This window comes from Colius striatus, chromosome 2, assembly GCF_028858725.1.
Source record: "Colius striatus isolate bColStr4 chromosome 2, bColStr4.1.hap1, whole genome shotgun sequence".
NCBI classification, from domain to species: Eukaryota; Metazoa; Chordata; class Aves; order Coliiformes; family Coliidae; genus Colius; species Colius striatus.
This window is the reverse complement of record NC_084760.1, coordinates 70551801-70576959: the sequence shown is the minus strand read 5'-3', so window position 1 is coordinate 70576959 and position 25159 is coordinate 70551801. Positions and strand designations below refer to the sequence as shown.

General features: G+C 38.4%; 1 protein-coding gene across 1 annotated transcript in view; it reads left to right on the top strand.

The window, feature by feature from the left end:
- Positions 1 to 2182: 2182 nt before the first annotated feature.
- Positions 2183 to 25159, top strand: part of RYR2 (ryanodine receptor 2) — a 430121-nt gene continuing 407144 nt past the window's right edge. The window contains exon 1 of the mRNA XM_061991036.1: positions 2183 to 2264. Within this exon, the coding sequence (XP_061847020.1) occupies positions 2217 to 2264 (48 nt within the window). The 5' untranslated portion in view covers positions 2183 to 2216. The remainder of the gene's footprint in view (positions 2265 to 25159) is intronic.

Here is a 25159-nt window from a genome sequence, read left to right as displayed (position 1 = left end):
CTGTGGATTGAAAAGGAGGATCTAAGAGTGGGGAATGCAAAGTTAACTGTTACGGGCTTGACTGGCATCTTGAACTTTGGGATTGGCAGTCCTGTAGCAAAGTCATAGAATCACAGAATAGTTTCAGCTGGAAGAGACCTTTAAGATCATTGAGTCCCTATTCTTCCACATCCACTGAAAATAAATGCATTTCCACTGAATTCCTCCTGAAAATATCAGCAATGGAGGATGTTTTTTCTTTTAGTTTTTGCACTAGTTTGTCTAAGAAACAATTCTGCAAACTTTATATTACTTCCTGTTATGATAGAAATTATTATTTCCACTTAAAAAGTCTTTTTAAAATTATTCTATGTAATTAAGCATGACTACTGATTAAAACCCAGTCCAATGCCCTGAACATTTTTGAGAACATTCCTGACCTTTTAATGTGGGCAGAGTTAAGCCTGCATGTTTTGAGTGCAAAGGGTAGTGTTACATAGACTGTAGCCAATTGGCATGGGTGGGTAATGTAGAGGAAGTCAAAGCTGCATCTATCAGGATTTACTCAGCTTGTTTGGGCATTTTTGTGCTGGTTTTCTATTTGATGTTTATTTTATAACTATATTTAATATGCATTTTGTACATGTGTGTATCTATAGTTATGGTCTATGCACATATGAATATTTGTCCTTGATGAACCATTTAACAAAAAGCTGTGCTTCCAACTACAGCTATCACCCTGTTCAGAAAGTTTCCAGATGAATCTTTTACCTTTGTTACTTTTAACTTTGCTTCCTAAGCAAATTAAATTATGTAGCCAGGTATGGTGTGTATCTCTGTTACTGCATAACATATCTTTTGAAAAAACTGGGAAAATTCCAGTAACTTAACCGAGGTCTAATAATATCATAGATGCTCTTAGCCTTTTAATGGAAACAGACGTATGGGGAAAGAAGATGTTGAAGAGATGTTGATCTGCTGTCCGAAAAACTGCAGCATACATTTCACTCAGATATCAACAAATCTGTATATTAGAGAAATACTACTGCCCTAGTGTAGAGAAGCTTCAGATGGAGTTTAGATCTTGATAAACACCAAAGAGTCTAATGGCAAGCTCCAAATCTGCAAGAAACTGGGTATCATCAGTTCCACGGTTCTTGGAATGACTTTATTATGGCATAATGTTGTACCTACAATTGTACAAAATGATTCAGCCACTGATGTTACAGTGGACTATTTACAGCCCTTTTTTCCTTTCTGCTAGGGCCCTGGCATCCTCACTGATAGAACTAATGAGTCCTTTGTACCGTAAGGTCTGTGTGAATGTGCATGTCACCTATTCCGTGACAACCCACTGCTTCACCTCATGGTAAACACATGGTAGCTATCCCTCAGGTAAAGTATACTTTAACACTTTTCATTCACCCTGCATTAAGCTCACTGGCATAGCGGTTAGAGGACAACACGCATTGTACCTTCCACCTCCTCTCCCTGAAGTCTGCTGGCAACAAACCCGTGCAGAGCAGTTTAAATTCTTCCTCTCCTGAGTTATGTCAATGCATCCTATCCAGCGTAGCTCCAGAAGGCTGACAGGCTGTCAGTCTACGTGGTAACTCACGAAGGAACTGAGACAAACCAAGGGCACAAGCCGTCTGCATGAGGTCCGGTTGACAAGGCTGTCTCGCCTTGGGCCTCTGGTTCTGCCAGCAGCCGCCTGAGGCGAGTGAGCCCCTGCAGCAGGCGACTCTCTTCGGCGAGCCCCTAAGGGAGGGGAACCAGTCCCCGCAGGAGGGGAGCCTCCGAGGCGAACCCCCTGCGGCGGTGGGCGGGCCGGCCGCCAGCCGCCTCTCCCCGGAGCAGCCAGTAAGGGGCGCTGGGCGGCGGGTTTGGTGTGCGGAGGGAGTGGGTTGCGGATCACCTGCAGCAGCGGGAGGGCCGGGGAGCTCCGCCTCCCCCGGTCCATCGCATCCCCCTCCCCCCGTGGTAGGCACTGGCAGCCGGGAGACTGGGGAGAGCCGTCAACCTGCTGCAGGCACACAGGCACCTGCACCTCGCTGACAGCAAGGGCCGGGCTGGGGCTGCCGGCTCCGCCGCCCTCGCACTTGCCCCAGCCCGGCGCGGCGCGGCCGTAGCCTCCTGCCGCCGCCTCCTGCCGCCGCCTCCCCGCGAGGTGCGCCCGTCGCCACCCGCCCGGGCACCGGGAGCAGCGCCCGGGAGAAGGAGAGAGAGGGGGAGCCATGGCCGAGGGGGGCGAGGGCGAGGACGAGATCCAGTTCCTGCGAACTGTAAGCGCCTGGCTTGCCTCCGCGCTGGCATGGGGCAGGGGGTCGGGGCCCAGCGGGCGAAGGGCTGCAGGGGGTGGGCGCGGTACGCGGACCTTGCCCTGAGGAGAGCGGGAGGCACGGAGACTCCGTGCGCGTGGGGGTGCTCCCGCGGGGATGGTGGCTGGGAGCGGGCAGCGGGTGCGCAGTGCCCTCCTCGCCCCGGGGGAGTCCTGTCAGGGAGAGGGCTTCGGAGCCCCAGCCCTCTTCCCCTCCACCTGGCAGCGTGTGCCCTGCGTACCCGCGGGCGGAAGGGCGATAACTAACGGCTGACATAGCCGGTGGCGCCGGGATAAGCGGGAGGAGGACAAGCGGCGGTGCTTGCTCCGGGCGTGGGGCGGCGGGGGGAGCGCGGGCTAGGCAAAGAGGAGCGAGGAGAGGCGGCGGGCGGAGGGGACGAGCGGCGAGGGCGGCCAGCCCCTCCTCAAAGCACATCTCCGCCTTGCCTGCCAACTCGCCGATGTGCGCGGGGACTGCAGATACTATCCAAGCAGCCCTCCCCATCTTAAAGGCTGCAATCACACTCCTTTAGCAAAAATAGAATTGGGGAGAAAAAAATCCACCTCCCCTCTCCCAACCCGCCCCCTCCCTGCAGAGCTTCGCGCTAACCAGCAGCAGTCCTCGCCGAGCACAGACTAATACGGGATTTGGGTTTGGGGGGCTTTGTTGGTTTTTTTGTGGGGTTTTTTTTGTTTTTTTTTTTCATGTGTGAGCATCCATCCTTTCTTTACTCCTGTTTTCATCGATTCGAAGCGTGTTAAGGCAGTAGAGTATTTCTTCCCTCAGTTTAATTAATTCATCGAGACTGCTGCATTTTGTGCTTATCAGGAGTATTTTTCTTCAAGCAATGCTTTTATTTACCTTCTGGGCCGTTTCCCAAGTGCCGTTCATATGCACAATCCTAGCAAGTTTTGCAGATGGGCATATTTGAATGGTGGTGTACACAAATCCTGTCACAGTTTGAGGAGAAATTGCTGAGACATTTGATAAGTAGAGCAATAAACACTGAGACCACAGGGTAAAGCTTAGTTTCCTTTTATATAAGAACAGTACAATTTAGAAAATGTTCATGATCAATGTAATGTAAGAAAAGACTTCAAAACAGTAGGCATAAGTAAGCCACATAATGTATGTGAGGGATATTTATATGCTGTTTGCAGCATTATGAATCCTGGATCTTAGTCATCTGAGGTTTATTTCTATCAGAAACTGTAAAAAAAAATCCATTTATTCTTTATTTGTTTGAGAATTCTGGAAAATCTGGTTTTGGAGAAAATACAGCTGTTATGCAACACTGGCATGAAGATTGTCAACTTTTTTTCTTTTCAGCATTACGTGACTTCTATTGTAGTATTGTCTAACACCTAAAGGCAAACCAAATACATCTTTGAAAGATCATTTGTCATCTCAATTTATGAGAGTTTTATTATTAGTACTTCCCACTGGTAAACATTTTTTGAAGACTTGTACAATGCCAGTCTCACTGCAGTTTTGAATGTTAAGCTTAGCTCATGCAAGGGCTGTTATCTGCATGCTTAATAGGGAAAGGGAAGCAGTGAGCATGCTAATACCGCTCTGCACATATACAGTAATGTTAAACTACAGCACCTGACAGCAGCAGCACGTTATGTAAAACAACCCTCCTGATAATATGCTTCAGGCTTAATACAGATTTGGCAAACTCAGCCTTAGATGATACTTGGAAAATTTTTAGAATGTTGTACTGATGGTAAAATGACCTTGAATGTGGTTAACTGAGGCACGGGGGAGGCTTTTTGTGTAGTGAACTAAGAAAGGCCTGAGAAATATCCTTTTTCTGTGGGTTTTTTTTAATGTGTAATCTGTAGTTGTATGTTAGGTGTGATTTTTTTTATTTCACTTGCCACTTTGTCAAAGTTATGAGCATTATTTGAAAAAGTCAGTTTCTTTAAGACATATTCTCGATGTAGTCTTCCTTGTATCTCTTCTTAGAAAGCTTGGATTAGTATTCTCTAAAGCTATTAGATGTGTATAACTTTCCGAATGGCATTGACAGAAAGCACTGGAAATGGAGTATTACCTAGTAATCGCTGCAATTTATTTGTTTTTTAGTTATTTATTTTTAACACAGTTGTCAGGGACAGACAGATTCCTAAATGGTTTGGTAGATAGAACTTTTCAAAGACACCTTATGCAAGCAAAACAGCTTTCTGTTCTTTGACTACTTTAATGATGACATCTGTAGGCTTACTACATGTAGACAGTGATCTCCATATTATCTTCTTTTGATAGGACATGATAAACTTTCTAAAATTGCTATTTCTCTTTATAATGTTTCAAAAATTACTCTAGTATCTTTAGAATTTTCCCTGGAATTTAAACACAATATTTTATTTGATGAAAAAAATTCCTTATTTGCATTGAGCTACTAAACTTAATTTGTATTTGCCATCTACATGTCGACTGGTAATTTCTTTTTCATTTCCTCTCCACACATTCCTATTGGCCGAATGATTCCTCTTCTTCATTTGCTGCTTATATTTAATTCTTACTTTTTGATAAAGTGGTGTCATGCACTTCTTACAGATTTACTGCTAGGATGGATTGTTCTTTCTTCTGGAAACCATTTGAGTTTGATACTTCACTTCTGAAAATTCAGCTCTGTACTGTTCACTTCTCCTCCAAGAAATCATATATAGTCCTGTGAATTACATGCTTCTCCATAATTACTCTGCTGAATACTTCAGATAGAGATGACTTTATATTATATGTAGCCTTTTTTAGGCTTGGACATATGTTTTCCCGACTTCTACTACTGAATGCACACATGCAATGCAAGAGGAGTGAAGAAGGTATCCCGCTCTTGCTTTTATTAGTTGCATGTCTGGGGAGCTCTTCTTCACAGCAGAGAATCTATTTATTTATTTATTTGTAAAATATTAGGAAGGAGAAAGATGTGTACAAAGTAAACTTTCATTGTTTAGTCTTTGCATTGAAGAATCTAAACCAGTTATAGTTTATAGGAAAATTATATGAGTTTGGTTTGGTTTTGTTTTCACCGTAGTGAAAATAATTTACAGTTCCAAGAGAGAACAGAAAACGTTTTTGCCTAAATACATAGTCTCCTTCCATAGTGCACACATGAAAATACTGTTTTTTTTGTGGTACAGAACCCACGTGAGGGAAGACCTTCATGTGGAGTGGGGTGGTAAGGTGGTGATAGGATTAAAATAACTTCAATATTTCAGAAAATACTGCCCATGAATATTCCTTCTATTGGTTAAAGGTGTCCTGAAATATGGGAGCAATATGTACCTAATAGTATGAGAAATGTGTAGTTTAGCTGTTTGAACTTGTGAGGTTCCTGATGCCAATAAGTATGGTTTCCTGGAGTTGTGAGGTTTCCTAAAGGCAGATCTTCTTTTAGATGCTTATGGTGGGAGACACCATCAGGACACACTGAAGGAAGGCTGATAAGGTTATGGTCTTTCTCACTGTCCTCCAAGATCATGGAAACTACCATGCCTGTCAGAAATCAGTGTGAGCAGCACATTTGCCCCAGGTCCATTGGAGTCCTCATCTGCTTTTCATCTCTTTTTTCAAAGATTGGAATGCTGATGTTCTGCTGTGTGCTCTCATCTAGTACTTTTTGCTTTTGTTTAATTAGTAACTTGGAGTAAAATTGGATATTCTGCTTGTGTGAACACATTCTGTGCTGCCTTGCTTTCTACATGGACTTAATTGTTCTTAGTGTGGCTGTCAGAGAAAAGTGTAAAGGTACTTTACAACACTGAAAAAGTACTTCTAAATGATGTTAAACACTATTTAGGATTCGTGTTTAACATGCAAAAGATTTTATTCAGTCAATGCTAGGATTTAATACTTCAGATAATAAACAAATGCAGTTTACGGCAGAGAACTTTTCTTCATTCTGAAATTAAGACGGAAATGTGGTCACATTTCAAGGATAGGAATTCTATGATACCAGAATAACTTCTATTCCAGATACTCCTTGTTATGGCAGCATTTAAATAATGAACATCACTTCAAACCTGACTAAAACTCATATGCATAGATGCCATCCTGAATGAAGATTCTGTAGGACAGGACACAGAAGGAACCTGGAAAAACAAGATCTGAAGATTATTGTAAAATGAGTAACTAAACACAAGAATTGTTATGTAAATCTCCTAGTGAAATAGAATAGAATTTCACTTATTTATTTAAATATCTTGATACTTTTTACAGACTGTTTGTCCTTAAAGGCATTTATGTTAGATTCTAGTAGCTGCAATCATCAAACATTCAAACACAGCTGCCAGAATGCACTGAAGAGAATGCTAAAAAGTAATCTTGGATATTAGGACTAATTTTAGAAGGAGAGAACACTGAAAAGTGCTTTGGCTAGCCTTTTTTTTTAAATCTTAAGAAGTATTTCTTGTACCTGTCAGTGTGACTTTGGAAGACTCACCAGTGGCAGAAGAGACCACTGAAGAGACAACACAGAGTAAAGAACAGCTCATGTGAGGGATGGCATGGCTCAGATTGCAGCATTTGTACCTTCTTCTCTAAGGCACTGCACTGCAGTACAGATACTGAATATGATCTATTCTATTTTAGAATTTAGCTGGATGGACTGTAGTGAACCAGTTTTGACTAGGACACATAGTCCATTTCTTGTTGGGGAATTATAGGTGAACATTTTGCATAAAAGGTGGTTTTTTAAATTCTAAAATTGCTTGATGAACATTTTATACCACTATTAAAATGATAAATCAGTTGTCTAATCTGTGTGTTATCTTGTCCAGTGTTCTGCCTCTGGAAGTTGTTTTTATCAGATGCATGAGAAGGAGACAGAGAAAGCTCTGTTGCAAATGGCCCACTGGAAAAGTTTCTTGCTAGTCCTGTGAGTTGGTTGGCTAAGGTTCTGAAAGACAGTGAACTGCTCTTTTCAGTGTCTGAAGATGTTTTGATACATGGTGCAATTTAGCATTGTGAAGCTCTGAGAAAAATCTATTGCAAGAAATTAAGCTGTGAGTAGATTGTAAAGAGAGAATTCCAGTTAATTTCTGACCCAAGATTTAGCATGGTCTCAAGAGCTAACCGTTGACTTCTCTATTTGAATGCTGTATTATTACAGGTATAGCGTAAAGATGATTTCCCCCCCCCTTTTTTTTTTTTTAAATGGATGCTGCATGTTATAACTTGAATTAGATTTGTTTTTGTTTTCTGAATTGCACCTAGGCTTTTGTTTAAATTTCTTTAATTGACTGAAAAAATAGACTTGGCTTTGTGTAGATGAGAAAAGTCAAACTGTGTATATATTCCTATACTTCCTAAAAAAACTGAAGTGTTGTAAATTTGTTTGGTTTGGTGTTATGGTGCTAGTACATCAACAGCCTTTGTTGAACTGTAAAATTAACACATTTCACAATCTCTCACTGTGATTGTTGCAAACTTTATTGTCATTAAGGAAAGAAGTCAGCAATGTATTCTCTAGATCTTAATTTGTGCAGAAAAGTAGCAGTGTCTCTTCACTTGTTAGCAAATACTTAGTTCCAAATGCTCATGTCATAGAATGAGAAGTCTCACAGAATGGAGCCCTGCTTAATTGTCATAAATACATACCACACATTTGCTGCTATATATTGAATGTTGATAAGAATAACTAAAATAAATACATTAGTCAAAGGAACGAAATATTTTTTATAGCACCACTTTTAAAAAAATAGTTTTTTTCTATGACAATTTTAATGGATCTCATAGTCACCTCGATGAAGTGCTTCTGAGAGTCTCAAGAGTGAAACTCTTATCACTATCCAGAACTATTGATTTCAGTGTAACCAGGATTTCATATCCAGACCTTGTTTGCAGTCAGAATGGCCAGAAATGTGCACATAATAGTTCCTTCTATGTGAATGCAAGTTTGTTTCTGAGAACTACTACAAAACTCTATGGGACAATTCAGTCTTCTGGTTGGATTTGCTCCTAGGTATGATGCTGTTAGGAGTTGTTCCTTATGGCTTATGTGATTAATTGTTCAGTGCATCAGTTCTGGGAGATTAAGCTCTATGAGTTTCTGGAGATGGCTGTCCCTTTCTTGGTACTAATGTGCAGATAAAATTGCCACAATTTTGTGTTTGTGTTTTGTATTGGTGTGAGATTTGCTTTTTTATCCATCATCCGCAAGAATTTTGCTAATGATTGCAAGTGGACAGTTCCTCAAAAGATTAAATTCTCAAGATATGTGATTTCTAAGGTTGAATGGGCAATGTTTTCCTATTAACACCATTCTAGACTTCATCTCTGAAGAAAAGTACTGGGTGCTGGGCCTTGCACTTGAGCTACAACAGCCCTATGCAACACTATAGACTTGGGACAGAATGACTTGAGAGCTGCCTTTCAGAAAAAGACCTGGGGGTGTTAACTGACAGCTGGCTGAACATGAGCCAGCAGTGTGCCCAGGTGGCCCAGAAGGCCAGTGGCACCCTGGCCTGTATTAGGAATAGCGTGACAAGCAGGACCAAGGAGGTGATTGTCCTCCTGTACTCAGTGCTGGTGAGGCCACACCTCAAACATTGTGTTCAGTTCTGGGACCCCCACTACAAGAAGGACATTTTGGTGCTGGAGCATGTCCAGAGATGGGCAACAAAGCTGGTGAAGGTTCTGGAGAACAAATCTTCTGAGGAGTCGCCAAGGCAGCTGAGGATGTTTCATCTAGAGAAGAGGAGACTATGAGGAGATATGATCACTCTCTACAATTACCTGAAGGGGTTGTAGTGATGTGGGGATTGATCTCTGTGGGAAGCCAAGATGCAGGACTCAGTATGGTATGGGAAAGAAGTGGACTGGCGCGTGAACACAGCGTGCACATGTGGCTGATTGGAGAAGCCTCTGCCTGAAGAGGAGATGCAAGTAGCAAATAGCTGCTGCAAGTAGCAAACAAGTTATCAGCACAGCTGCTCTGAAGGCCACTGAACAATAAACAATTTTAATTAGAAAGAACTAAGGGTGGTATAAGTAAAGGAGATGCTTGTGCAATAAACAATTCAGATTCAGGTTGTGATTCTGCCAGCACCATAACTGAGGTCTGTGTCTTTACTTGCTGCACTTCAGTAATGAATGATAGGACACGTGGAAATGGGTTCACGTTGCTCCAGGAGAGGTTTAGGTTGTGCATTAGGAAGAACTTTTTCACTGAGAAGGTTATTAAGCATTGGAACAGGCTGCCCAAGGAGGTGGTGAAATCACCATCCCTAGAGATCTTCAAAAGACACATAGATGAAGTACTGAGAAATAGGATTTAATTTAGTGATGGGCCTGGCAGTGTGAGGTTAGTGGTTGGACACAATGATCTTAAAGGTCTTTTCCAACTGTAACAATTCTATGATTTTATGAAAAGTCTTCTCTTTTGTGAGGAAAGTTCTGTATCTCTTAAGTGAGAACTTCTTATTGACAGAGAAGACTACCAGAAATAGTAGTTCTTCCTTCGTTGAGCTTGGTTTGAATTTTCTGCTAGAGCATTGAGTGCAGGGGTATAGAGGCAGTAGCTAATGAAGTACATAATTTGAGCACCCTAATACTCTTGCATTTTGTACAAAGTTATGCATATACATATAGCTATTTCATTTGATCTAGCTTTTACTTTGTTGGTACATACTTGCATTTATAACATGAATTCTTGAAGTAATGTTATTCTGAAGTAGTTTCCTGAAGAACAAGAAGTAAAAAAAAAAATCTCAAACCCAAATAAATGGAAAAGTAAAAGCCAGGACACTTTTGATCCTAATGCCTTACCTGTGCTTTTTCTTATTTAAAAGCTTTAATAGAGACCTTTATAAAATGTGTAAAAAAAAAATCATAAAAAACTGAAGAATAATACATTTTCTTTCAATTAAAGCTGAAACAGAAATTGTTACTTTGTCCTTCAAACAGCTTGAAATCACTCACTCAAAAAAATTAACTGTAATCAAGTGGAAGTGAGAACAAAGCACTTTAGTTCTTTATATCATGCAATTTCTCCCAATAGCAAAGTAAGGATAGCCTGGTATAATTTTTTGTCTATAGTCTACATTCTGCTGGAAATCTGTGCTGTGTTTTGCAAATGTCTGACTGCACTGTCTATACCGCTCTGGAAACAGAAGGCCTCTTGAAGAGGCCTGATATGTCTCAGTAAATGAGAAAAGGCAGAAAGGCACTAGCTTAGATAAAAAATTAAGCCTTTTAAAGGCAACCACAGCAATGTGGTACTTAATGCAATATTCTTTGACCATCAAGGGCACAGCAGCGGTATTTTTTTCTGTTCGTCTTGTAACAAATGGAGCAACTTAATGGCAACTATTGCCTGCAATATCATCACAGAAAAGGTCACCCCGGCTTCCCAACAGACCAACAGAAATTCCCACATGCTTTTACTACAATGTAACTTTATACTATGCTCCCTTATTAATAAGAGTGAGAGTCATTAATTGTATATTCACTTATGAAAGAACTCTTGTTTCTCTTTGTAGTTTTTCACATAATAATGGTGGTATAACTTTTCAGGTGAAGGGTTTAAACTCTTCAAATATGTTGTGATTTCTGGAGCCTGATGCTCAGCTTTACTCAGCTATAGATTTTATTTGAAGAGCTATATGTTTGAGGCATATACTGCAGTTTAGTAGAAGCTTTGCTTATCTTCTCAAAATTCCATAATAAAAACAAGCTAGTATCTATATGTCTACTGTTTGGAAGGTGAAAGCTATGACAGGTAAGGTGTTACAACGTGAACTTTATTAACTTATTTGACAGTTGCAATTTCTATTTAAATGTAATGCTATAATGGTCAATTGTACAGTAATATTGATGTGTTTATAGGAACAATCAAGCATAGAGTCTTGCATCTGGGAAAGAATAACCCCATGTACCAGTACAGGTTGGGGAATGAACTGTTAGAGAGTAGTGTAGGGAACTGGGGGTCCTGGTGGACAACAGGATGGTCATGACCTAGCAATGTGCCCTTGTGGCCAAGAAGGCAAATGGCATCCTGGGGTGTATTACAAGGAGTGAGCTTAGTAGGTCAACAGAGGTTCTCCTCCCCACCTCCTCTGCCCTTGTGAGACCACATCTGGAATATTGTGTCCAATTCTCAGCCCCTCAGTTTAAGAAGGACAGGGAGCTGCTGGAGAGAGTTCAGCACAGGGCCACCAAGATGATGAAGGGAGCGGAGCATCTCCCTTATAATGAAAGGCTGAGGGAGCTGGGGCTCTTTAGCTTGGAGAAGAGGAGACTGAGGGGTGACCTCATTGATGTTTACAAATATGTAAAGGCCAGGTGTCAGGAGGATGGAGCCAGGCTGTCCTTAGTGATGTCCAGTGATAGGACAAGGGGCAGTGGGTACAAGCTGGAACACAAGAGGTTCCAAAGAAATATAAGGAAAAATTTCTTCACTGTGAGGGTGATGGAGCACTGGAAGAGGCTGTCCAGATGGGTTGTGGGGTCTCCTTCTCTGGGGACATTTAAAACCCACCTGGATGTGTTCCTGTGTGACCTAATGTAGATTGTCCTGCTCTGGCAGGGGGGTTGGACTAGATCTTTTGAGGTCCCTTCCAGTCCTTGAGATTCTGTGATTCTGTAATCTGGCTGAAAAGTCAGATAAGCAAGTACTTTGTAGCACTAGCAGCTACACCAAATTTTTAGTAAGAAGTTGGCTCATTCCTTCAGTGCTGTGGCATACTTTAATGTTTATTGTTGTCAGAAATTATTTCATTGTAATTACCACATGCTTGAAAGAAATTGGGAATGCAGTACTTTACCTAGTAATGCAGTGGACTTCCCAGAGGGACTTTGGCAGAAGTTAACAAGGTATCATTCTGTTAAGTGAATGGATCTGTTAATTTTTAACATGCAAGGCATATTAGTGCAGGACAGGGTTTTTTTTTAATTTGGTTTGGTTTTGTTCATATTATGAACACTGTAGGACAACAGAGGAGTAACAAGGTTATTATTTTTGTGAAGCAGTTTCCCAGAGGATTTCAGGGTAATTAATGCTGCAAAACACAACATACTTCTGTTACCTGACTGGTTTTTGCTTGACTATGGGAAATAATATCTGATGGATGTCAGCTGGCAGGCAAAAATGCGGAACACTGGCATGTCCTATCTGTCTACCTCTGTGAAAACTTCTCTGTAATCCTGCTGTGAAAACAGAGTGCACTGAACTTGATTAATGTCTCTACTTAAATCCTTTTTTTCAAATGAGTGATGGAAGGAAGCAACACAGAATTACCACTATCTGTCTGGGAGTTTTTGTGGGAATTGCCTAAAGATTGTATTAGTGGAATTAAGACAGCAATAGATGTGTCTTACCGCTATATTTCTTCCTTCCAAATCAGGCAAAGCTAGAAAAAGATGTTTGCCTGGCTTTACGTGGCATGGATCCTTTGGTTTGACAAAAGGAAAAAGGAAAAGATAGCTTCCTTTACTGAATATACCAGATAATTTTCCTTGGTGTAGGAGCATCTTCAGTCCCTGTAATGGCCAAGTAGAATTCCTTATATAGGATTTTAAGTGGAGAAATGGACAGAACTTGAAGAATATTGAAAGTAAGCCTAGGTGATTGGATAGATTTGCTTAAGACTCAGCACACTACTGCACAGATGGATTCATTCACTAGTAACTGATGTTCATTGAACGTCAGGAATGTGTCCATGCTGATATGCATTTGCAAATCACCTCTAATGTGTTTATTTTCTAGTTGCAAAGTGTGATAATTTCATTAGAACTATCAGAGGAATGCTAAGCATGAGCTAGTTGATTACTCTGTGCAGACATGTGACCTTCACTGAAACAGTCACTGATAAAGCATTTGGTTTCAGTGGTGACAGCGGTCACCTAAATACCTACACAGATGGATAAGAATTCTTTAACCCTACCACAGGGGAGAATGCTGTGTGGTTCTAACACTGAGCGTCAGACTGGAAATAAGCATCAATCATGTGATGCTTTGTATTTTTTACTATTTTCTGCAAGTTTATGAAGTAGATTTTGCGGTGCTAATAGACAGCTGTGTGCATTTATGTGGTCTTGTGTTTACAGGGGAGATGGAACATATATCCTCTTTTTCATGCAACAGAAAAATAAAAAAAATAACAGTATGTGGTGTGGGGAAATAGTAAGGATAAAATGGAGATGGAGAGAACCATTCTTCTGATGCTACAGCACCCTGTTGGTGAAGAGTTGGATTAATCTTTTTTTTTAAAAGTTTATTTTAAATAAATATGGTTTGTGGGTTTTTTTCTGACTCAATTGACAGTTACAGAAAGCAAAGACTTGTTTCATGGTTTGACATTTACCAGCAGACAACTTAAGGAATCACAGTATTGCATTAATGTAGACTTGAAACCATTTCTTCATGAGGACTAGCATAGCAAGTATGGCTGAAGAGGTCTAATTTTCCTAACAAAAGTGCTGATAGAGATCAATGTCTGTGCACATAACACTATGAATTTTCAGGGGCAAAAATGTTAGAGAACATTGTTGAAGCAAAGAATCCATGAAGCAATATCGTCACAGATCTAAACATGATGCTAGAATAGTAAGGAAGATGTAGGTGAAAGTTGTATTTACTGATGCTTACATAAGAAGTTTGCCTAATTTCTTGTCTTAGAGTTCTGTAACAAGTCTTTTAGCAAAGCTTATGAGCAAAAAATAATAATTGCAGGAGGGTGATAGCTACATAGGTAAATCCAGACAATATCTCAAATGCCACAACTGTTTCATCACCATTGACTAAATTTCTGTGTGGGTAAGCTTGTTGAGTTAGTGGTTCACATGCTAAGATGTTTTTGAGTAGGTATTAGCATGAGAGTATGGCTGCTTTTTCAGGTATATCAGCCATTATTTGCTCTTTTGATTTAGAGTTTTGATATGACTAATGTAGCTTATATGCATTTTAGAAGTTACTACTTTTGATACTGGCATTTTGATGGCAGAAGAATCTTAATGCTTGCGAAGAGAAAGGGTTACAGAAGAAGGCATTAGCAAAGCCTAATCTCTGTTTTGAGCTGTCCAAGGTGCTTGTAGAAACATGCTGTAAATTTTGTTTTGATATGAAATACTAAAGAAGAAGTGCTGTTGTATTTTGATAGTTTCAGAAAATTACTTGCAAATTTAGCCTTCAAGTCCACTTCTGAAATCTGTTAGTTGTATCTTATACAAGAAGAGTGCTGTCTTTGTTCAGTACGCTATCTGATGGTTCATCTGAAGTTGTTTTTCTTTGGACTTTCAACCACCGAGTCCAAAACTTTGTTTAATCTCTTTTTATTCTTTTCTTGCCACAGCCACTGAGATCCTTGGATTTTGATATTGGGTTTGATTACTCTTCTGGGTTTAAGATTTCACTCAGTTTCAACCTGTGTCTGTGGCAGAACTTGCTGTTGTCTTTACTTATGAATTTCAGTATCCAATAAAATTGGTAGATGGATATTTTCATAGAATCATAGAATGGTAGCAGTTGGAAGGGACCTTTCGAGATCTAGTCCAACTCCCCTGTTCCTTTTCTTGAAGGAACCTCTTAAATTTGGAATTGCTTTATTTTTAATTTCTCTCTTGATCTGATAGGGCAAGACCAAGTTTCTTCTTTCCTTTTTTCCTTTCTCAGGACAAGAAAATCAGTGTATTAAAAATGTTGCATCAGGTTTCATAGATAGGAGAGAGTTTGTCGTGAGAACTCCAGTAATACGTGTTTTTCCACATCATTTGAATTGATATATGATGACATTTTCTTTCTCCTTTTCCTTTGCATGCATGACCTTTGGAAAAGTTCAGTTAATTGAGCCTTAATTTCAAATTTCAAATGAACTGATTTTTTTCTAGAAAGGGAGAGATATGGATGGCATGTAAGATGGAGGGATGTCAAATCTCATAGGTGAGCTTTGTCATTCTCTTGAGAGGTATGACTTGTTGCCTGTCTTTTCTTCAAAATAAAATAAATGCTTTTGCATGGGCAGTGTAATATAGCACTGTGTTTAGGCACAAAAAGAGCTACTTTCATTTTCCATGGAATCAGAGAAGAAAAATGAGTAATTAGGTAGTGAGAATTTGTTTTTTATGTTCCTAAAGGTGAATGGAGGTATCTTTTTCTAGGTGAAATGTATATTTCAATTCAATAAAAACTGTATACTTGTATTTTTAAATACTGAAATTTTTATACCTATTTATTGACCACAGACAACTTAGAATGTTGTGTTCTTTGGATTTTTTTTTCCCCTTTTGATTTAGGAATTTTCATACCTCTTAATCTAAAGAAAAACTAAATGAATGTGGCTTAAAGGTATACCAAGCTGCAATGTTGACATTTTATGGATAATGTTACAGGCATCACTTTATTCTGATTATGTCAGAATTAATGTATTGCTCTTTTTTATTTTGAAATTTCTAGTTGAATTCTATCTTAAAATTTATATTTGTATTCAGCTGCGATTGCAGATGAAGTCTCTGAATTTTTTCTTTCCTTATACTATAAATCTGTTAGTGAAGCAGACACTCTTTTATCTCCTTTTTTATTCTGCTTTCTCTTCTACAGTTTATTTTTTACTTGACAGCTGCAAAGATAAAAGAGCATCAGTGACAATATCCATCTGTTCCAAAGCAATTTGTTTCAGGGGTTGCCCCTCAGGCTTAGTAAATCACCTCTCTGCAGAAGTCCTGTGCCTGGCTTAAAGAATTGTTTACTCAGGCCCTCTGCATAGAGGTAAATTCTGCTGACTCTAAGAAAACCCCTGGTTAAGAGTTACTCTATCAGTTTCCTGAAGCTGTAATTCTGTAAAGTAATCCCAGGGGAGCTGAACTAGATGATCGCTTCCAACCCCTACCCTTCTGTGATTCTGTGATTCTGTGATTCTGTGATTCTGTGATTCTGTGAATTAATACAGTGTGTGAGAAAGGCAGAGCTTGATGTGGAAGATTTGTTTTCATACATTTCTATTTATGTAGGAAGATCTTGATGCACTTTTTGATTTACTAACATAATAAACTAACATGGGTCAGAACACACGTTCAGTGAAGGAATGAGTTTAATTGGGTAGTGAGCTGTGTAGGTGTGGGAATTCTAACAAAATAACTTTTTGTGACTTCCTGTTGATAAGTTAGGGTTTTTTAATGATGATTTAAATATCTAAAATCTAAAAATTTTTAGAAAAAAAATCTAAAATCTAAATATCTAAAGGGTGGGGGTCAGGAGGTTGGGACATCCCTTTTTTCTCTAGTAGCTAGTAACAGGATGAGGGGTAATGGGATGAAGCTGGAACACAAAAAGTTCCACTTAAATATAAGAAAAAACTATTTCACTGTGAGGGTGACGGAGCCCTGGCACAGGCTGCCCAGAGGGGTTGTGGAGTCTCCTTCCTTGGAGGTCTTCAAGACCCGCCTGGACATGTTCCTATGCAACCTGAGCTAGGTGGACCTGCAAGGGGGTTGGACTAGATGATCTCTAAAGGTCCCTTCAAACCCCTACCATTCTATGATTCTATGATTTATTGTTTGACAATTGGAACCATACCTAGAGCTTAGAAAGTGCACTTTGTTGTAGTAAGTTCTTATTCGAAAGCTATGGTTTGCTCTTAGTAGTTGTACCCTAGTAATTTGTTTTAATGGGAGGGGCAGAGAAACATGAGAGTGAAGTGAGTTTGTAGCCTTTAAATGGAGCAATCAGCTAGAGAAAATCCTTGTATTCCTTTCAGATTTTCTAGATGGGTCTCATTTTCCCCACCTGAGAAATAAACTGTTTAAATAAAATAAATACATGAAACAGGAAGATTGGTATAACAGGTTGTTAAGAGTTATTTTACTAGTAATAGCTAGAAGAAAATACTACAATTTTTTTTTTTTTTGTCCTGAAGCCTAAGATCTAATACTGTATTCTACTTCAAGTAAAAACCTCGCTCTGTAACCTACTGCTTAAATTATATTGCAATCCAAATGTAAATGAATTTATTTTTGTATAATAGCTAGCAGAATAATCTACTCTTCATCCATAAAAAATTTTATGAATTGATTTGCTGGTCGATGACAGCAAGGGTCTCAATGGCTAGGTATGGTTTTTTGTCCTGTTTTGTTCTAACTGATGTTAACATCAAACCTCCTCTAGATTTTAACCAGAGTTGAATTGCGTGCTAATAGCATTGCGTACTGTTTATGTAACAGCCTAAATGTGTTGAATGCATATCTTTGTCTGCTATTTTAAGCACAATTAATATTTACCTTATGCACCAAAAGTGGCTTTTACACAATTAGTTTAAAAATATGTGCACTGCTAGCTGTCCTTCAAAATATTTACATCTAATTATTAGTAAACTGTTCCAACTTTGCCACAGATGTACTGTCTTGTCTGATTTGGCAAAGGTAACAATTTGTCATATGTTCTTATTTTCTGAGAAGAAAGCTAGCTGCTTCTTTTTCTATAAATCTCCCTGAAGTCTTTGCTAGTAAGCTAAATGTCATTCTTGCAGAGTAGCATTTGTAATTTGTGTTAACAGTGTGCTTTTACCATGTCCAGCATAAATTTTATTATGCTAACCATGGAACCCAATGTCAAATATATTTTGGATATGAGATTACATACAATGTTTAATTTACTCAGGAAGTTGTTGATCAGGGGAATGGAATATCTTTCTTATGAGGAAAGGCTGCAGGAACTGAGGCTATTTAGTTTAGAGAAGATGAGACTGAGGTGAGATCTTATTAATATTAGTATCTAAATGATGGATAGCAGGAGATTGGGACATTCCTTTTTTCTCTATTATGTCTAGCAACAGGACAAGGGGTAATGGGAAGAAGTGGGAACACAAAAAGTTCCATTTAAATGTAAGAAAAAACTATTTCACTGTTCAGGTGATGGAGCCCTGGCACAGGCTGCCCAGGGAGATTGTGGAGTCTCCTTCCTTGGAGGTCTTCAAGACCACCACCTGGATGCGTACCTATGCGACCTGATCTAGGTGGACCTGCTTAAACAGGGAGGTTGGACTAGATGATCTCTAAAGTTATCTTCTAACCCCTACCATTCTAAGATTCTATGATTATGTTTTGGGGGAGTACTGCTTTTATAACAATAATATAAACCAGTTATAACAAACCAGTTATTTACCTATTTATTTTCTCTTTTGATGTCATATTTTTATTTATATATTTTTTACAATTTTTTTTTTCTTGATCTGTATTACAAGATTGGGGATCTTTGTTGTCTTGAAGTTGTCTTCAATTATATTTTTTTTTTAGTTATCATAGAAAGTTTTAATTATACTTCAAAGTAAGAAACTATCTTGTCACAAAATTTCTGAAACATCTTAAGCACTTTTGTGATTTTATTTGATATCTGCAAACCTAACTAAAGCCTATTTTAGGAATATCCTCACTTCATCGAACTGAGCTCTCACTGTGCAACGTCACACTTCCAGCCTCATGTTTTAACTATTGCAGTGGTGAAATGGTGAAAATCACACACACGTTCAACTATGTTGTAGAGGGCAGTTTTTCCGCAGGTTTTCAGAGTTTATCAGAATAATTTATCTTGCACTCAAAATGCAGCAGAATCTATAATGAAATGTATATAAGTATAGGAATATTCACGTCTTTACCTTCTACTTGCATTTCTCTTTTCTGTGTAGTTTAACACTTCAATTCCTGACTCAGAGTAAAACTGAAAGGCTTAGATAGAATGATCCAACCAGTTTTTGTTTACACAAGATTTTCGTGGCAGTATCTGGACTCCTGAGTCCAGTTTTGAGCTCCTCAGCTCAAGAGGGACAGGAAACCTCTGGAGAGAGTCCAGCACAGGGCCACCAAGATGATCAGGGGACTGGAGGATCTTTGTTATGAGGAAAGGCTGCAGGACCTGGGACTGTACAGTGTGGAGAAGAGAAGACTGAGGGGAGACCTCGTTAACACTTACAAAGTACTTTAAGTCAGGAGGATGGGGTGACACATTTTTCTATAGTCTCTAGTGACAGTTCAAGGGGTAATGGACAAAAGCTGGAACATAAAATGTTCCACTTAAACACAAGGAAAAAATTCTTTACTGTGAGGATGATGGAGCATTGGAACAGGATGCCCAGGGTGATTGTGGAGTCTCTTTCTCTGGAGATTTTCAGAAGCCACCTGGTCAGGTTCCTGTGTGACCTGGTCTAGTTGGACCTGCTTTAGCAGAGGGGTTGAAGTACATGATCTCTAGAGGTTCCTTCAAATCTCTACCATTCTATGATTCTGTGATCTGGTAACAGTCATTTGCCATCTTATTTCCTACTGAAATAGCTGATAAGTTTCTCTTCATACTTACTGGATTTTCTGTACCTTCTGTGCAGCCTTGCTTATGTTTTATTCTACAGTAGTCGTTTTCTGGTTGCTTGTCTAGAGACTTCTCTATTATCACAACAAATTATTACAAACTTACATTGCAAGTGCGAATTATTACACATTCTCATAACTATTTTTACTTAAAATGTTGTAAAGCCCTTGTTTATTTTTCTTTAAACACAGGAGTTAGTTTGGATGCGAGTGAAGGAAAAAATATCAAGGATGTTGATACTTGCTTGAAAATGTATATTATTTGCTTTTCTATTCTGTTTTTCAGGTTGTTGATTCATAGTTGTTATTGACCTTGCAGGGATTTATGTATAGTTTTTCTGAGTTTTGTTTTGTTTTTTGGGGGGTTTCTACAATACCCCGTCTCTGAAACAAATTGTCAAACTTTAAATTATTTCAAAACCACATCTCTCCTTCTTTATGAAGAGCTGGAGGGCTGAGCTGTAAATGGTAGTCTTCTGTCTTGCAGAACATAATATTGAGAAAAATGGAAGAATGTATAAACAGTATGTTGCCCTCTTTTAAAACTGACCTACTGGTATAAATTGTTTTGTTTGCTGAGGTAAATATATTTAATTTTAAAATAATAGTAAATTCAAATCAAGAAATATATTTTGATAATAAAGATTTATATCCTGAAGAGATAAGAGCTTTGTAAAAATCTTAAAATAATTGTAGTTTTATGATTTAAAAAACCCATAATCTATAAAACTTTTTTCTTTGGCTATGGATAAACAATTTTTATCGTAGAATCATAGAATGTTAAGGTTGGAAGAGATCATCTAGTCCAAACCTCGCTGCAGAAACAGGTCAACTTAGATCAGGTTGCATAGGAACATGTCCAGGTGAGTGTTGAAGACCGCCAAGGAAGGAGACTCTACAACCCCTCTGGGCAGCTTGTGCCACTGCTCCCTCACCCTCACAGTGAAATAGTTTTTTCTTATGAAATATTTTAACATTTTAATATTTATTACAGGGGACATGAAAACTGGTTTTAGATATTAGTTAATACTTTGTTTTCTAAGATTCTCGTGACTTTTTGGTGTTGTGGGTTTTTTTGCAGCCAACTGTTGATTTTCATGTTTTGTTTTGTTTTTTGTTTTTTAATTAAGACGAGGAACTATGTTTTTTTCTTTATCCAGTGGAGTTCTGGTTTGTTTTCTATCTTTTTCGTCATGGTAGAAAACAAGCTGTAGTCTGTAATTTGAGTTTTATTTATGATTTGAGGAAAAATCGTAAATAAATACATTTTTTAAGACTGGAGTTGTGTTGCTGAAAGCTGTAGTAATGTTTCGGTCAAGGAACAGAAAAGAATTTGGGTCGACTTGAATACTTATGGTTTGGAAGGCAGTCCAAAGCACCTGCTTCTTCCACTTCTTATGAGATGAGGGATGCTATGTTGCAGAAGAGATTTCCACTCAAACTTGCAAGACAGAAATCTGATCAGAATTGGACTACCCAGATTTGGTGCTGACTTCCAGGACAAATTAATTTCCCATTGAATTTTTATTGCACTAGCTTCAAATTTCTCAGCAACAAGAGAAAGCTGGTCTGGAATGCATTCTATTTCTCCATCAAACCCTGTTGTCTATGGAAGGCAATTCTGTCATTGTACCTGACAATTTTTTGACAGGCTCATGTGGAAACATGAAACTTTACTGCTAACAGGAGATTTTGAGTTCATGTCTCCTGGTGGCCAAGGATTGTTTTTTTTCATTTGATGTGTAAAAGAATTCAAATGAGAAAGTGTAGTTACTCAACAATGTTAGAATTCACTAGGTTTTAGTAGTGTAACTGTTATTTTGATAGCATTCTTTCAATATCCTGTTTAGAGGTGGTAGCTACTTCTTTTAGCTGTTGTGTGCATATTATATGTTCAGTCTTTTGTGCCAAGGATTGGATTTTTACATACTGTATATTCAGACAATATTTAACAAGTAGTAGAGGCAAACAGAATACGAAAAACAGTTAATTGTGATTATCTCAATGCTGCTTAAAATTAATAACTGAAGAGAGGAAGTCTTTTTAGCTGAGATATGTGCAAAGTCCATCATGATCTTTTGAAATTCAGGAATGCCAATTGAAAGTATCATTGTAATTGATGCATCAAATATGATGCTCATTAACTGACTCTGGAGGTTGAGAGAAGCTGCTATTATGAAATTTGGAGATGATCCAGGGGACAGAGTATTATTAAAGATTAGCTAGTAGAAGTTTCATTCCCACCAGATTAGACAACATGACATCTATGAATTTATGGTACAGCTTGTAATATGGAACTCTTCTCTCTGGTATTGTTTTGAGTTGAAGACTTTTTTTATGGGGAAGGATTGTTTTTAGATTTCAGTGGGTCTTTTTTGGGTTTGAGAATTTTGGGTTCTTTTGTTTGTAGGGAGTTTTTTTTGTTGTTGTTGTTTTGGTTTTGGTTTGTTTGTTTTTTTTAACAACATGTTAGGTTAGCTGTTTGAAGGAACTATCAAACCACTGGTTCCCTTGAAAGATTTTCATGAACTCTGTTTACTTTTTTTCTTCTTTTTTTTAAATCTTTCTTTTTCCTTCTCTATTCGTAAGATTTCAGGTGTTAGATGTTCTGTTGCATTGTTCTGGTATATTCAGGAAATTATCTGCATAGCTCAGCTGGCATGGTTTTGTTAACAAACCAGGCTAAACAGAAGAGATGAATCATGCAATTTTTTAGTTTCTTGCAAAATGAATAATACAAAGGTAAATTTCTTTTACCTGGAAGAGAATTACAAAACTTGAGAAATTTAGGGATTTAGGACTGTTTCTAACTATTTCACTTGAATATGGATAGATTTTTAACAAATATTCTTGTACTCATATTTCTGTCTGGTTTAGCTTTTTCTTTGGATCAGGTAGTGGAGTCCAGGCAACTGTGAAAAATTGTGTCACTTTATTTAGTGACGGAGAGGTTGTAAATATCAACTCTGGAACAAGTATTATGGATTCGGACTATCTGTTTGAGGATTTAGAGATCTTTGAAATATTTAATCAATTTAATCTCTGATTAACTCTTGTCCTTCTATTCTGATGTTTAGTTAAGAATCTCTGTAGAAAGCACTTCTATGAGTATTGGTGATTATGAGTGAATATAAAGAAGATTCTATCACAAAAGATGTTTTTAGTACTAGGGACAGAGTGTGGTCTAGTTGACAGGACGTTGGCTAAGGAGGTGATACGTAGAAGTTCATTGTCTGAAGAAGCTTAAATGCAGTGTTACTGGGGAAAAAAAACAACCCTCATATCCCTCTTTAGCTATAAAAAATCCTCAGCTAAACTGAAGACACATAATCACTGCCTCTTCTAGTTCTGCTAAAATTGGATTTGTTAAAATGTGAACCAGTGTATGCATTCATACCCAGATATCCGTCTATAATTAGAAGGTGAAGTTGTGTTCATCTTGCTGTAAATTGCCTGGAGACTGATAAAAAAGTCCAGATTATAACCATCACTGTTTTCCTGCTGATTTTGTCTGTTTATGGGCACTGACCAGGTATTTCAACCAAACTGGGATTTTCTTTGTGATTCATGCAGTCTAAATAGTTAGATTTATTATTAATGCAATACTTCCATTTGTCACAAAATCATGGAAGCTGAGACCTCTCAAGATCATGTAGTCCATCTAGCTTTTGAAAATCTCACTGATAGCAGAGTCCGCAGTGGCTCAGGGTAGTTGATTCCAGGGTTTTCCACCTTGAGAGAAGAAAGAAAGTTATTTCTTGAGTATAGCCTGTCTCATCTCGGGGTTTGTCAATAGTTTTAGAACCTGTACTAGTCCAAGCAAGGCAGCATGAGCTGTCTATTATAGACAGCATGAACTGAGCTATATACCATGACTGCAGGATTTTTCCGTAAGGAATAAAAGTACTCTTTTAGAGAAACTCTGTAAAGAAAAGTTATTCACATTAAAAGTTAAAGTGGTCAGTGATTCAATTACTCTTGCAGGATCTGAATTCAAATGCAGTCAGTTAAAAGTCTCTCATATTCCAGTTCTGGACATTGGGCAGTGAATGACAAGACTTTTTGATACAGGGTTTTCCTATTTTCCAGAAACAATGAGAGAAAGAAATAAAAAAAGTTATTTATTTTATAACCAGCCTGCCTTCAAACCTTCTTGGGAATTCTCAAAATTTTTGTTTGTTTGTTTGTTTTTTGTTTAAATTATTTTTGTCTCTTCTGGTTGTGCTTACTCTTTCTAGGGAATGTAAAGCTGTATAAGGGTCTTTAAAATTGAAAAGAAAATAATTTTTAAGAATAGTACCTAACTAACCAACTGCAGGTCTGAATTTTCCTCCTCTATGTGAATAGTATTAAGTCCAGCTCATGAGCTGTCACAATCTGACTTTTAACCTGCAGACAAGAAAGTTTTGCAGTTCGATCTCTAAACCAAAACAATCTTTCTGTCAGTATTTCTCCGTTAAAGATGGGGTCCTTAAACTGTCAGACAAGTGGTAACAAATCTGTCTGTATTTGGCAGTTTCAGTGTTAGACATGATACTGAGATACTAACATCTTGCTAAGATGTTTTAATGTTTCTTATGTGATGCTGCCTTGGTGACAGCAACTGAGTGGTAGTGTAGATAACCTCCTTGGGGTTTAACCCAAATTTTACTAAGTTTTGCTGAAAGTGTAGAGTCTGTACTAACTTAAATTAGCACAAATTGTCTGTGATTTCTCCACCTTCACATCCTGGCTCTGTGAGAAACATCTGTAATGGGAGCTCTTAAAAGTCACATTAAGGATGCTTACATAGTAAAGACTTGTGTTTTCCATCTAGCAGTAGGTGCTGCAGTATTTAAGTTGCTGACACAAAGAAACTATTGATTTTTGAATAGAACTTGCAGAAATAGAACCAATCGCTATGTCTTTCTGGAATAATTGAGTAAGATATTCTAGGTAGGTCTGAGGAGAGGGGAAGAACGGATATCTCTGCTAGTAAGACAAAACCTGAGAAGCTACAATGTATTTTCAGTTATCAGAGGAAAGATCACAGCTGTTGGACACAGGAGGAAAGAAGGGACAAAATTAATTATTATTATAGATTCTATTACGCAGTGCCCTGAGGGCTCAGCTGAGGCAAGAGTTCCACTATATTACTGTACAAAAGCATAGTGAGTTCCTGGCTGAAACAGTGTAAACTCCACAAAGGCAAGATGGAGAAAAAATGAGATAAGACAAGGGGACAGGGAAATGAAGCAGTGTGCTCAGGGATCCAGAGGATGTCTTGGGGTCCATTCCATGCTCCTCTGGACTCATGATGACTTAAAATACAGAGATTTGGAGAGCTATGCCATTGAAGATGAGAACATAGAATATGGACATTATATGGGAGGACACTGGAAGTCAGTGTGTAGATGCAAAGCCTAATGGACAGAAGGCTGGACAAAAAAGTGTCTTTATTTTCAACTTATTCAATTGTCATTATCAGAAGTAATGTCTCTGAAAAAAAGATATAATACTGTTAATATAGCATAGTTGGAAAAATCCCAACATTGCAGTTATTGAGTTGTAAGTTCTAAATT